The sequence below is a fragment of the Chelonia mydas genome, chromosome 10 (assembly GCF_015237465.2).
Source record: "Chelonia mydas isolate rCheMyd1 chromosome 10, rCheMyd1.pri.v2, whole genome shotgun sequence".
In the NCBI taxonomy this organism is placed as follows: domain Eukaryota; kingdom Metazoa; phylum Chordata; order Testudines; family Cheloniidae; genus Chelonia; species Chelonia mydas.
The window spans coordinates 67,475,895-67,490,032 of record NC_051250.2 but is presented as its reverse complement, the minus strand read 5'-3'; the positions used below and the strand labels follow the sequence as shown (position 1 = coordinate 67,490,032).

The 14,138-nt window shown below is 43.5% G+C and overlaps 1 protein-coding gene across 1 annotated transcript; it reads left to right on the top strand.

Annotated features, from left to right (window-relative positions):
* Positions 1 to 5,181: 5,181 nt before the first annotated feature.
* On the top strand, positions 5,182 to 8,271 carry TLNRD1 (talin rod domain containing 1). Its single transcript, XM_007066840.4, has one exon. The coding sequence runs from the start codon at positions 6,448 to 6,450 to the stop codon at positions 7,513 to 7,515; it is 1,068 nt and encodes a 355-aa protein (XP_007066902.3). The 5' UTR covers positions 5,182 to 6,447; the 3' UTR covers positions 7,516 to 8,271.
* Positions 8,272 to 14,138: the final 5,867 nt, after the last annotated feature.

Genomic DNA, 14,138 nt, shown 5'->3' with positions numbered 1-14,138 from the left:
ACAGTTACCAGTTTAACTGGGTCCCTGACTCCTCCTGGTCTCTCTGAGTACACCCCCAATCCAGGTCTCAGGACTTGAGCAATCATGTCTCATGGGATGAAATCATGGGATTCTCCTGCTCTCAGACCAGGCTTTGGGTTGCAATCCCTGGTGTATCAACCATGATTACTTCAGCAGATCTGACTTGGGCTTTGACCCTGCCATTGTGTTCCCTCAGGCTCAGGGAGCAATGACAGTTGTAACCAGTGACCAGACAGCTTTCTTAAAGTAAAATATTATTTATTTAGAATCAAAGTATGTAAAAGAAAACAGATCTTAAAAACAAGAAAGTAGTCTACACACTTGCCTGTGTTTCCCTAAGGCTTACCATTTCCTGGATCTAGGAAGATCCAATTTCTTTCAGACTGCTCTGCAGACCCTCTCTCTGTGTCAGTTAGCCTGTCCTTCTGACAATTCTCTCTCTCTCACGCACACACACACATGCTCCTGTCTTCTTCTGAAAAGGGCTTTTTAACTGTTTAATGTCATTTTAATCTCTACTTCCCAGCCTGGCAAAACAGCTGTATAATTTCAATCTGGATCCCAGTGCCATTGTCTTATAATTGCCACCTCAAGTGTTTTGTCAGAGGTTACTTATCTGGGGAGCCATTGTGTTGCCTTCCTATTTCTTCTTCCCACAGGCCCCTATTAAACTATCTGAGTGCCTTCATTCAGGAAAATCTTATAATCTATACCCAATTTATAATACCCTCCCCTCACTGACCAGGGAACAATTCATCAAATTGTTATATCTCAATATTCTTAGATTATTAAATAGCATCTCCATATCTGTCACATTGGAAAATCAATCTTTCTTTCACATTTCCATAAAGCAATAAAAAAGTTCAAGTTTCTGCAATACGGAAGCCCAAGGTGATCTAGAGAAATTATAACATGATCGAAAGACTCAGGAAACAAAACTCCACCCAGCTAGTTAAAGCTTTTCATTTTTGTTGTTGTATTAAGCACAAGGAAAGGGAAGCATGAAAGTGGCCAAAGAGAAGAGCTCACACAAGTGAGTCAGCCTCCCACACACTGCTAATCCATATTAAAAAGCATTTTTAATCCCTTCCAGTGTAGCTATGCAAGCAATTATTAGCCTTGAGAGTCGTTTGAGCCTCGTACATGCTCAGTGGAATCTCTCAAGCACTGCCACCTGACTTCCATGTCTGATAATCAAGCTAGGAAGCACAAAATAGGAGGTATGATATCTTTGTTGACCAGTTTGTCAGACGGACTATTAAAAAATGTCCTAGAGTTACTCTTTGAACGCTGCAGCTGTGGAGCCCAGCAGATCTGCAGAGGCTCTCTTTGGAAGAGAGGTGCAGAGATCTTTCTAAAGAGCCCATACAGACACTATTGAGTCATTTAAAAGTTTAATCTTAAACAAGGTAGATACATCTACTGGATCCTAAAAATGTAAGGAGCAGATCTTTAGCTAGTGTAAATTGGTGTAGCCCCACTTAAGTCACTGGAGCTAATCCTATTAATACCTACTGAGAATCTGTCTTAAAATAAGACATTGTTTAAACTCAAATTATGACGTTCCCCAAAACTGCTGTAATAACCAGCATTGTCACTATGAAGAGAGGGTGCATAGAGGGGTGAAGAACTGCCATATTCTGGACCCACCCAAAACACAGTGTCCACGTTCCCCCACCAGCTCTGAGGCAACACTTTCTTTGTTCAGAACGGTGTGCATCCTGCTAACATAATTGCTTTCAGAATGGTTGTTCATCCTGCTAACATCACTCTCAGATAAAAATGATCAGGTGAGTCAAAAAGGCCAATAGGGCATTCAGTCAACTGCTGAAAATCTGAGCAAACAAATCTGTTGCAAGATCAATCGAAATCTCTGTCTACAAATGCTTGCACTCTATCTGGCTTGTGGTGCACAATGTATGGTGCTTACAGAGGCACTGATGCAGCACATCAATGGGAAGAACTCAGTAGCAGATGCCTCAAGAGATTTATGCATGTCCTAGTATAGAAATTAGAGGAGACACTAAACAAATACTCCCAGCTCTATGATTAGCAATAGATCAAATCAGATCATGGTCATACATGATCATTAGGTCATGGTCATACATTTCATTTGCAGAGGAGCAGAACATCAACTGTCACTGGGGAGGAAAAATACACTGTAAAGGACAGATGGTAATTTGGAGACAGAGTATCAACAACACTGAAGGGCAACATTTGCTATTTTTGCTCATCACCAATCCTGAGGCTAGTGAACAGTGGTCCAGTCTTCTGGGGCAACTTAGAGAAGCCTAAAGGTTGTCTGCTTTAAATTGTGTGGGTTGCTAATGGCCCCATGGGACATTCCAGCAGCTAGGAATCATCAGGATTATAAAGATCAGCCATGTCCCTTGTGCTGGCAGCTGGGAGGAAAGGTGATATAGGAGATGGTACAGAGATTCTACCCAACCCAAGGATCTGTCTGCTTTGGCCCAGGAGGAATGGCACAAAGCAGACTTAATATAATGGAGAAGAACTAATAGGTCACCTACTAGTTCTTTCTGCCAGTGCAGAGACTAAACAGCTTCCAAGATGACCTTTCAAAGCCTTCTTCAAACTTGGCCATCCTCAATAATTAACTAAGTTCATATTTAAATAATAGGTGCCCATCTTGGTACATAAAATATATGGTTTTCCTTTAAGAGTATGGCTGGAAATATTTGAAAATATAAACTAATTCAGAATCTGGCCATTGATTCTTATTCTTCAGACTATTTTGAAATCAATTTTACAGAGCAGGGGTGGCCAAACTGTGGCTCCCAAGCCACATGCAGCTCTTTTACAGTTAAAGTGTGAATCTTGTAGCCCCGCATGTCCCCCAACCCCCATTCTCCACCTACTAGACCGGGGCGGGGGAGGGCACTAAGGACCTCTGCCTTGCAGCAGCGTGGTGAGATAGGGGCTGCTCAGCGGGGAGGGGAGGTCTCAGGGCTTCAGCCCCACAGGGCTGAAACCCCGAGCCCCGGCAAGCGCATCCTGAGGTCCAGAAGCCCCGACTCCTGGCAGGTGTGCCCTGGCTCTCAAACTTCTGAAGATTGTCATATGTGGCTTGACAGGTCAGTAAGTTTGGCCACCCGTTATAGAGCTTTTCAAAAAGCACTAACTGGCAGTTGGTAAAAACTGCTGGGTCAAGAATGCAGATGTGCAGCATGGGCCTGATTTGCCTCTAAACCAAGGACACACCACTCTGGCAGTATAAATGTAAAGGACTTCAGTCTAAATGACAATCAGGCCCTATGTATTGAGTTAGACTTATGTATCTGGTAGCCTTCGTTACATTGCGAAATAAATTATACACATATATAACAAGGAGTTTGACTTATAGGAAAGTCAAAGTGATATGAAAGAAGTCAAAAGATTAATATTATCAGTTAACCCTTGCTTTGATGAGTTAACAGCAGCAGCAAAATATATAAAAACATAAGCTGTGGTCACACTTTGGGCCTGAGTCTCCATTGCATTACACCAGTTTTATGCCGGAAATCCAGTCACTTCAACAGAATTACACTAGCATTAAAATGGTGTAATAGCTGAGAATCAGACCTATGGACTTCAAATATTTTGCATCATTCATCACCACTTCATTAAAATGTAAATTTTCTATGGAAATGTCCCATTAAATATGACAGTTGTATCTTTAAAATAAGTAATTCTCATTTCATTCTTATTTAAGACTTAATTCTATTGCCTCCAAAACTTTCTTGTATTGGATGAGATGTTATGCCAAGAACCTTCTTATACTGCCCTTGATAAGTTCTGGAAGGGAAATCAGCCAGAGAAAAGAGGTTTTTTTTCTCACAGCCCTTCCAAAAACCCTTAAAGTCATCAGAGGCAGGATCCTGCCTTCCCCAGTGAAAAAGTTCTGACAAATATCAACAGATCTTTAAAATGTGATGTGCACATATGTAAGGAGAACAGCAAAATTCATTTTCACACCAAAACAATATAGGATTCAAACTTGTCCCTGCCTCAGCCAATGCACAAGGCCACTGCAAACAGTCCAGGGGAAGTTTAGATATAAACAGAAAAAGGTAATAATTGGCATTATAAATACAGTCTATTTTTTCCATTTATATTTGGTTTTACAACACCTACCTTTTATAAAAACTACGTTTGGGTCCTAAACTGACTTGACAGGGTCCAACCCATTACAACAAAATAACCCAATGAAAAGTTTTCAATAAATTATTACAATATTAACTGAACTATGAACCAGATTCTTCTATTGCAATTTACTAATTCACAAATTGCATTCCATATTGCAAACCTGATAGACTATTAAACTTTAGACCATGCTTGCGCAAAGTATTTTACTTCATTGTATAATGCAGAACACGTTGTGATAATGCTGGGAATTTAATGGGCACATCAAACTCCCACTAAAAACTTCCTACTCAGAGTAGCAGTACTGTAGTTGCAGATAGAATGAATCACTCCGCCATGGAAATCTGCAGCAAGGGAAGTGTACATGTACCTGTGGCAGAGCCTTTGCTATATTTATCTGACACAGTCGTCTTTGTGAACTGGTCAATTTGCGTGTGGGTGTGGGAATGTTTTTTTCTATCAATTGTCTTTTTTCACCATAGTGTCTTTTCCATCTCCAACTGATATGACTGTCTTGCATGTTGTGTGCTTTCACCTAAGAGGTCACGGAGGAACCATAAGCCAATCCTTACAGGCTGATCTCATGAGGCAAGCCCCCTTTCCTTGTGTATTTCATTTTCCTGCTGTTCTGCCGTCCCTTTAATCTCCTCCCTCTTGTGTTTATTTGAGCTTGATTAATAAATTAAGAACGACCCCCTCCTTTTTAATCACCTTCCCTAGGGATCGCGTGAACCTGCTTCTAGCCAGGAAAGCTCCTGATGCACCAGCGACAAGCCCCGGGCGGGGGGATGCTAAACACAGCAGCGTCTGGAGCCATTGCTGTGCAGAGCGCGCCGCCGGGGCAGCAGCCGGGCGGATGAATGGGATGGGGCCGGCCACAGCAAGGCGCTGCTGCCCCCTTTCCCTGGGAGGAGCGTCAAGCAGCGGGCGGGGAGAGCGCGGAAGGGGGGAGGGCAGGATTTGAACGAAGGGCGGTGACACCGCACCAAAGATTTCTATAGGCTGAAGTGAGGTTACAGCAAAGGCAACGGGGAGGGAGGCAGAGGGGGAGGAGTGGGCGCAGCAAGCAGCCTCCCTGAGAGCCATGCAGCGTCTGGCTGGCAGATCCGCAGCAGCCGCCTCTTCCCGGTAGTTTGTTTTAGGGCCCGGGCAGAGGAATCGGCGGAGAGAAGGCGGCCGAAGGGTTGTTCCCCCCGCCTCCTCCCTGGAAGTTGGTGATTCCGCCAGAAAAATGGCAGGAGGAGAGCGAGGCCGAGCGGGTCGCAGCATCTGCCGCTGCTGCAGCCCGGAGCCACCACCCTTGTTTGCGGGGAGAGTCTAAGTTCGTGCCGCGGCAGCCAGAGGCCACCGGGGAGTCGGATCGGATGCGCCCACGTCCGGAGGGCCCGCGGAGAGGAGGGGATGGAGCCAGGCGGCAGGGAGCGAGCTCGGGGCGGCTGGATGCATGAGCAAGGGAGGAAGGCGTGAGGCAAGCCACAGAGGGAAGGGGAGAGGATCCCTCCCTTCCCCGCCCGCAGCCGGATCCGGTGGCTCTTTGGCTCCCCTCCCCCGTTGCACCGAGCTGGGGTGTGTGCACTGCGAACGGTTCGAGATCCCAGCGGCGCAAACACTAAGTCTGTGCCCGGCTCCTCCAGGGCTCGTGCAGAGCGACCGGGCCACACCCTCGGCTGCGCTTCCTGATAGCAGGAGATGCGGGTCTGCCGCCGCCTGCGACTGACTTCTCGGGGGCATGTAAAGGAGGAGCACATGGTCCGCAGTCACCTCCTTTCGGACCAGTGGGGTTTTTGTTTTGAAGGAGTTAAGCGGTAGTAAGTTGGATGTTTCTTGTCTAATTCATGTAAACTGGTTTGCATCCGTAATTTATTCACCTGGAAGAGGGAACTTTGCAAAATCCCGCTGCCGGGAAGCAAACCAACCCCCACAGCACAGATCGGCGTGCAAAATAAAATTAAAAATTAAAAAAAAAAAATAGATCATGCCGGGAAGGGACCCGGTGGCTCCCCCAGAGCAGCAGCCCGCCGCTGGCCCGGAGGTCTAGCCAGTGCATTGCAAAGGGGAGAGGCCGGGGCTTGATCAAGTGGGGAGGATTTTGTTTTCCACCCACCCACTCCCAGCAGCCCCAGCCCCGGCGCCCAGAGGGTTTTTTTTTACTCGCGGAGATTAATGGAATGATGGTGCGGAAAAGGCAGAGCGATCCTGCCGGGCTCAGTCGGGACTGCTCGGGCGGCGGGAGAGGCGGTGGCAGTGGGGTCGCAAGCGGCATGCGAGTGCCCCCCCGGCGCGATGGCTAGCGGTGGCTCTGGCAAGTCCATTAGCGAGGTGTCCAGCAGCGCCGTCCCCAGCAGCAGCTCGCTGCAGAGGAAGAAACTCGTCTCAATCTGCGACCACTGCAAGATCAAGATGCAACTGGTGGCGGATCTGCTCCTGCTGTCCAGCGAGACCAGGCCGGTGAACACCGAGAGCCTCTCGGTCTTCGGGGAGTCCTTCGAGAAGTGCAGGGACACGATCATTGCCAGGACCAAGGGGCTCTCCATCCTGACCCACGATGTCCAGAGCCAGCTCAACATGGGGCGCTTCGGGGAAGTGGGGGACAGCCTGGTGGAGATGGGGGACCTGGTGGTCTCCCTCACTGAGTGCTCTGCCCATGCTGCCTACCTGGCTGCCGTGGAGACCCCAGGGGCTCAGCCTGCCCTGCCCGGCTTGGTGGATCGCTACAAGGTGACCAGATGCAGGCATGAGGTGGAGCATGGCTGTGGGATCTTAAAAAACACCCCTTTGGCAGACATGAGCCCTCAGCTCCTGCTGGAGGTTTCCCAGAACATGTCCAAGAACTTGAAATTCCTGACAGACGCCTGTGTCTTGGCCAGTGAGAAATCCAAGGATAGGTTTGCCAAGGAGCAGTTCAAACTCAGCGTCAAGTGCATGAGCACCAGCGCCTCTGCCCTCCTGGCATGTGTCAAGGAGGTCAAGACTTCACCCAGTGAGCTGACCAGGAACCGGTGCGTCTTGTTCAGTGGACCCTTGGTGCAATCTGTCTATGCTCTGGTGGGCTTTGCCACTGAGCCCCAGTTTTTGGGTAAAGCTGCCACCATTAATCCAGAGGGCAAAGCTGTGCAAACTGCCATTCTAGGAGGGGCCATGAGCGTGGTATCTGCTTGCGTGCTCCTGACCCAATGCCTCAGGGATATAGCCCAACACCCAGAAAGTAGCACCAAAATGACAGATTACAGGGAAAGGTTGAGGAACTCGGCTTGCGCCGTCTCAGAAGGTTGCAACCTGCTATCTCAGGCACTAAGAGAACGATCTTCACCCAGGACTTTACCGCCAGTGAACTCCAATTCTGTGAATTAACCTCCACCCCGGTTTAGATCTCAGTCATTGCTAAAGGAAAATAATATCCCACCTCCCCAAGCCCTAGTTTTTGTATACCAAAGAATTTGCTTAGATGAGCCCAATCCTTTGATTTTATGTGGTGAGGGAACACAGCGGCAACATACTTTAAACTATATATACACAAGAAGATGTGGTCAAAATAATTAGTGGCCAGTTTAGGGATTTTTGTAATTGAGTAATTATTCACAAATATATTTCCATCAATCAATAAGGTCTATATACAAACAAAAGGTAATCAAAAAAGTTTTATACCTGAGGAGGTGGGGGAATCTTAAAAAGCTTTAATCGCGCTGGGTGCGGTTTTTAAAGTTTGTCTTGTCTTGTCTTCCAAAATTTCCCTTCTAAATTCCACTGTTCAGTTGTGCAGGAAAAAGAAGTTACCTCAGTTTTCACGTATTAAAAACAAAAACAAACCAACACCACCTAGATGATGGATGTAGCTACTTTTGGGGTGGGAGTGGGGAGAATGGGGGATCTAATTTCTTTTGAATCAAGTGTTAGGTTAGAGAAGTGCATTTGGTGTGCAGGAGTGGAGATTGTGATTATGTTTTCCTTGTGTTGATTTCCAAACTGGGGGAAAAGCTACTGTGAGTGTTTAAACAAACAAAAAATTACACTATAACTAAAATGATTTTTAATTTTTTCCAATGTCAGTTTTTATCTTGCATGTACTGGAGTATTTATTTCATCTATTAAAATATTATGTTTCTCAGATGTCTTTCTGTGAATCTCTTAAAACCTGAATAATTGAACAACTAGGCCTGTTTGCATTGTATGTCACTTTCCCCAGGGAATGCCTGGTACAAATGCAACTGTAATTTAGACAGAGCAGCATGCAGACTTGAATTCAATTATTTTATTCTAACAAATACTTTTCTTCCTCTGTTTTCCCCACTCCTGTTCCTCCCCTCAAAAGAGAATCCATTGAATTAGTCTGTTTTTTTAAAAGCTGGACTGTACTATGTGTAGAGATCACACACTTGTAAAGAAGTGGTTGTTGGTTCTGGGTGGCACAGGGAGGGTTTGCAAATCTATATTGTCAAGTTAAGTAAATTCCATGTAGTCTTTGAGAAGTTTTACTGTGTATTTTAGCTTTTGTTGGTATTATGGATTCTAATGTGTTAAGCCTGTAAGTTTTGGTAGGAACACATATTCCTGCAAACTTTTACCTGCACATGAAGTCCCATTGATTTCATTGGGCCTGCTTTGTGCATAAAGGTTTGCAAGATCGGGCCCTATGATCCCACAAAGACTTGCATTTGTAATTCTTTGACATAGGTCATGTATAACAAGTTTAATAATGCATGTACAATTAAAGGTTTGCTGACTCAGAGACCTACGCTAGGCCTGGTCCAGCAATGGAAGTTAGACTTGGCCTATAAACAGTACTGTAGAATTTTACAGTAATTGTCTAAAACTGGACCTTAAAAATATGACTACCATGTTTTGGACCACTGCCATAGACTATTATATTTGTTTAATAAGAAGTAAAGCTGATGTCTGCATTAGAATATAAACCATCCTAGACTATTGAAGTGTCTTCCTATTACATCACTGTTTAAAGGCTGGTGGCAGATATGGTGCTTTTATTTTCCTAGCTTCAAACATAAGAAAAAGATCAGTTGATTCACTAGGCCCTAACAGTTTGAGCTTTTTTTTAGATGAGATTATATGTATCTGTTTGTACAGCATTTCATGGGGTTTGGAAGGATGCTTGCTATAGTTTTCTCCTTAGTGAAATTCAATGGATCCTGAAATTAGGATATTTTCCTCATTGAAACTAATTTGAGTTCAGCAACCTTTGTGGCTAGGATTTTTATTTTTGGAGGAGCAGCCCTGAGTTTAATGTCTTTGTGTGTTCCTCACTAAGTTATTACTTTATTTTGTGTCATTTATGCAACACCGGTATAGGTGACTGCAGCTATATAACTCTCGTGTAAACCCTCTTAATGCAATCTGATGGTTTCTTCAGGCGTAACTTTCTAATTTTGGCTCAGATAATCCTCTCCCCCAGGAAGAGCCCACATGAGGAAACTCCCTTGGAGGAAATCTCCATGAGGATTCCCTCAGATTCCCCACATGCACATTCCCATTAGGATGGCAGGGTTTGTCTTTCTCAGGAATGGTTTTGGAGGCCCTGGGGAACCCACAGCAGGCCAGGGGCATCTATATGGAGTGCTATGCCGCTGCACTGTCAGTGATTTATATGGCTCTTCTTTCCTTGTCTTCATAGTAGCCTGCCTCCATTAAAACTAAGCTACTAGGGCCTCCCGCTGATTATAGCCACCCTTAGGGCAGAAGGAGAGATGGTTCAGGGGAAAAGATAAGTCTCAGCAGCTATTATCTTTTTTGACTAACTTCCCTGAGGAGGGATAGGGGATGAGAAGTGGGCGCCACCCTTTTCTTTAGCACAGACCCTTGACCAAGTGAGAGGTGACTGTAGGATCTGTAGGAATGGTGCTGTGAAGGCAGCAACCGCCTCCAACCTGCTTCTCCCTCCCACGAGACATCTTTCAGAGGGTCCCCTCTGTGCATGTGTCTAGGTGGTATCATCTCGCTCTAATTTATTTTAATTTGCTATGACCTAAATTTCCCAGGCCTGCTTCCAGATATAAAAGCCAAGGATTCTGAAGGGCAGCTCTGTAGTGTAACTGACAGAAAAGTAATGTCCTAAAGCATCTTTTTATGTGTGAACTTAATAATTATTGGCATTGCTGTATAATTAGACTCATTTTGATGCATTTATATGTTGTTAGTGAGGTTATATGAAACACAGTAAAGCCTTCTTATTACCTCTGAATATGAAAGGCAATATATTTATTATTAATCACAATAGTGTCGATTTTGTTGTGGTAAGATTTTTTTTTTTTAGTGGTTTAGTGGTTTAGTATATTACTTTAGTTTTAACAGTAATGCCGCAGAGTTTTCTCCACTCTCTGTGATGTACTGATGTAACATACTTCAGAATTTAGTTTTTCTAGACGTTCTGTAGTAAAATGTGCTGCTCTAGATTACTTTTTCTTGTGAGGCGTGAATTATGTTTCACTGTTAAATGAAACCTGGGAATAAAATCTGAGAAACACAGTTGTCAGGGTCATGATTTTCATTAGTGGAGATTTAAAAAAAATGTAATCAGTAACTTGGCAAAAATAATTTACCATAAATTTAAAAACTAATTATTTAAACACTTCTCAAAATACTCAGGGTAGGCCATGTACTAATTTCGTTCCATAGCAGAACGTCCCCTGATGGCAAAGGGAACTGCATGCCTATGGATTGAGTTCAGAGTATATCCCTGAAAATGGATTCACATACTTGGAATGTAAAAAAATTTGGGGGGGGGGGGCGGGCGGGAAAAGACTTTTGATATGAACTGATACAAACGGATATTTTTGTGTATGGAGTTAATGAGGAACCAAAAAAATAGCATCTTTTCAGCTGGAAAAAGCATGATTTAATTACAAAGCAAAAAAAAAAGATTTAGTCTCATGTTTATAAAAAAATTAACTTATATTGTGATAATTATCATGGAATAGTCAAGTGTGGTATAGGAGGAAGTATTCCAGCAATGTATTTATGTTGTTGATACCCTTTGGATTTTCCAAGTCAGAGAAAATGAGTCATAGAAGGAAGTATTTCTATATGGGTGTGTGTGTGTCTGTGTAGTGAGGGTGATTAAGTTTGGGTTTTTTTCCTTTCACCTTTGTAGATAGAGAGCCATTATAGAGGGTCTTTGATTATCTCCTGCTTTTGTATTTCATACTTTAGGCCCCAGTCGTCCAAATACTTACTCGTGTGCTTAGCTCTATGCAAACAAGTAGTGCTGTTGATTTCATTGTCAAGTCAGGTGTGTGAGAGTGTTTGCTGGATCAGGGCCTTAATGTTATTTGACAGCAGCAAACTTAATTTTTCAGGCAGTTTATGTCCCATTTATAGCAGATCTATTCTACTAGTACATTGAGTAAATGGGTTAACCCATTTTTTTGAAGCTCACTGTGCAAGGAATATCATGTCAGCCAAAAAGAACGCTATCGCCACCAGATGAAGATTCAATTTATTTTAAAAAATAGAGGGTTTTTTAAACGGGGGAAAAAGTGCTTTCATATTGTCTGTAGGTTGACGGTTACCTTGTTTGTTTCTCCATTATAATGCAGTTTGACTAAATAAGTAACTGAAAGGGCTTAGAAGTTAAGATGAATTCGCTTGTTGTTTTCAACAAATGTAAAAATTGCAGGAGAACCTGTAAACTAGCCACAAAAGTATAAATGAAAAGTAAGTAAGGTTGACTATTTAAGGCTATCCTTGCTATTTGCAAAACTGGGGGGGAGGAATGGGTCTTACCATCGCCTTCACATTTTGCTACAGGAAATGATCAAAGTGGCAGAAAACCTGCTCTTATCCAGACTTCTGTCAGACGGAGAAGAAGGGGTTGAGCCGTCATGGTGCCTGGAGCTCTGTAGTGTTAGGGGGTGTGCCTGATTAGAGAGGGGGTAGAGCCAAGAAAGAGGAAAATGCTCCGCAGGGGTAATATCTCTTGTAAACCACCAGGAATTTCACTATGCTAGCTAATGCTGGGACTGATCCAGTAAATGATACGGATGCCCTTTCCAAGCTATCAGATTGCTCTCTATATGGAAGGATTGGATTAGGTACATCCTGGCTGCTGTTGGAATCTGTGCTGCCATAGGGAAGAAGGGGCCTGTAGAGTAGCCGTGAGGCATCTGTGGAATTTGCCTCAGGATATCCACAAGTTTGTGAGGGTGGCAAACACTGTTACCCTGACAGGACGATTTGTTAGAAATTGTAGTCTTTGCTAGCCGACCTTTGGCTCTCAGGGCTTTAGAAGTGGAAGGGTATGAGAAGGGCCTGTGTCGTAGATTTCTTTAAAATTTTATGTTATCTTCGTGCCTGTGAAAAATGCTAGATTTACAGCTAGGAAGACAAAAGTCCCCTTCCACAGAACAGTGATACCAAACCCTAGACCTCCTAGATTGGTCTCTGGTCCATTCAGTTAAATCCTTTGGCTCACTGCTGAGAAGCCAGCAAAGACTCTCAGTGGTGACCATGGACAGCTGTCTATTGGAAACTGGACTGAGACCATCCATTCATTTTATGTAGGCCACCAAACATCTATATTTTTGGGTAACTCCCACTCGTAGCCAAAAATCAAACTGGCCAACTACTAAGTGAATGGCTTTTTCTTCCATTATAGATCCCTTAAGAAATCAGATCCCTCCCCCCCTCCACAAATTTCTATGATTTATTTGTAGGAAGTTGTTGACTCTGAATAGATTGTGTAAAGAGTTATTCTATAAGACCTTTTTGAATTTGTATAAATTGGCCTAATAATCAGCATAATTATAAATGCTTTTGAAAGGCTTCCTATGGGTATTAAGGGCCTGATCCGTAGCCCATTGAGGTCAATGTCCATTGATATTCTTAATAAAATAATGTTGTTATCACAAACTATGTTAAAATAACATCAAGATTCCGACTTATATTGCCAACTCGGAAATGTATGGACACAGATTCAGACTCACATTAACAACATGCTGTAGTCTATCACACAATTGCGAAGTTCTCTGAGCAGTAAATAATTTTTACCATACAATACACTACATGGTACTATATTTAGGCACAGTCAAGAAAGGAGTGTCAGCATTAACTCAGAATTTCCTGGCTTTTTGGTGGTTTGCCAGACCCTTGATACTGTTCTAATTTAATTTTTATCATTTCTCTTTTATGTTAAAGGTTTCTCCTGGCTGTAAAAGTTGTGATTGTCATACTGTATCGAAAGCCTCACTTTTATGTAAATACCATTTAATATATTTTGAAATCCTGCTGGTTGCCAGATGCGGCTCTTTTGGTTTGTGTTGTTAAATGCTTTTGAAAGCTAAATATTTTGAAGATTTTTTTTCCAGACTATCAAAAGTGATTATTACTAACAACTTGCTTAGTTTTATTTTAAAATTGAATTAGTTTAAGGTGAAATGATTGAAACCAAGGATGTCTCAAAGTAGTTGTTTTTTTCCTGGGTTTTTGTTTATACACAAATATTTGATAGTTGTCTTTCAGGTATGTTTGTTTGGAAGGCAGGGAAACGGCACTTCCTAACACTGGTCTAGTCAATAAATATACAGAATCCTAAAAAGCACAGATCAGGGACAGTCCTGCAACAAGATCCACATGACTGGACCCCTATGCCCATACAGAGTTCCACTGAAGTCAATGGGACTCTGCACAGGCTCAGAGATTTCCCAGCGCAGATCCTGTTGCAGGATCAGGGCTTAAAATGGAAACTCCAGTACAGTCTGGACTATAGTGGCTGCTGGTATTGCTCTAAATAATTCATAGGGCCTGATACATTGGTATGTTAAGCTGCATGTGCAGCTCCAGCATCACAAAATAGTCCTGAATTAGCTTAATTAGCCATATTGGATGATTTAGAACCTCCATGGCAGGTCCTATGTCTTCCACCTTCCTCGCTGAAGGTTTGGGGTATGGCCATTATAAAGAAGGCATAGCCTGGGCACCCCCATTCCCCAAGATTCCCAGGTACCAGAATCGCCCCGGAGGCCATT

Bases quoted from the DNA above. Each gene is read 5' to 3' on its own strand.
- TLNRD1 (XM_007066840.4), top strand. From the start codon at position 6,448: ATGGCTAGCGGTGGCTCTGGCAAGTCCATTAGCGAGGTGTCCAGCAGC.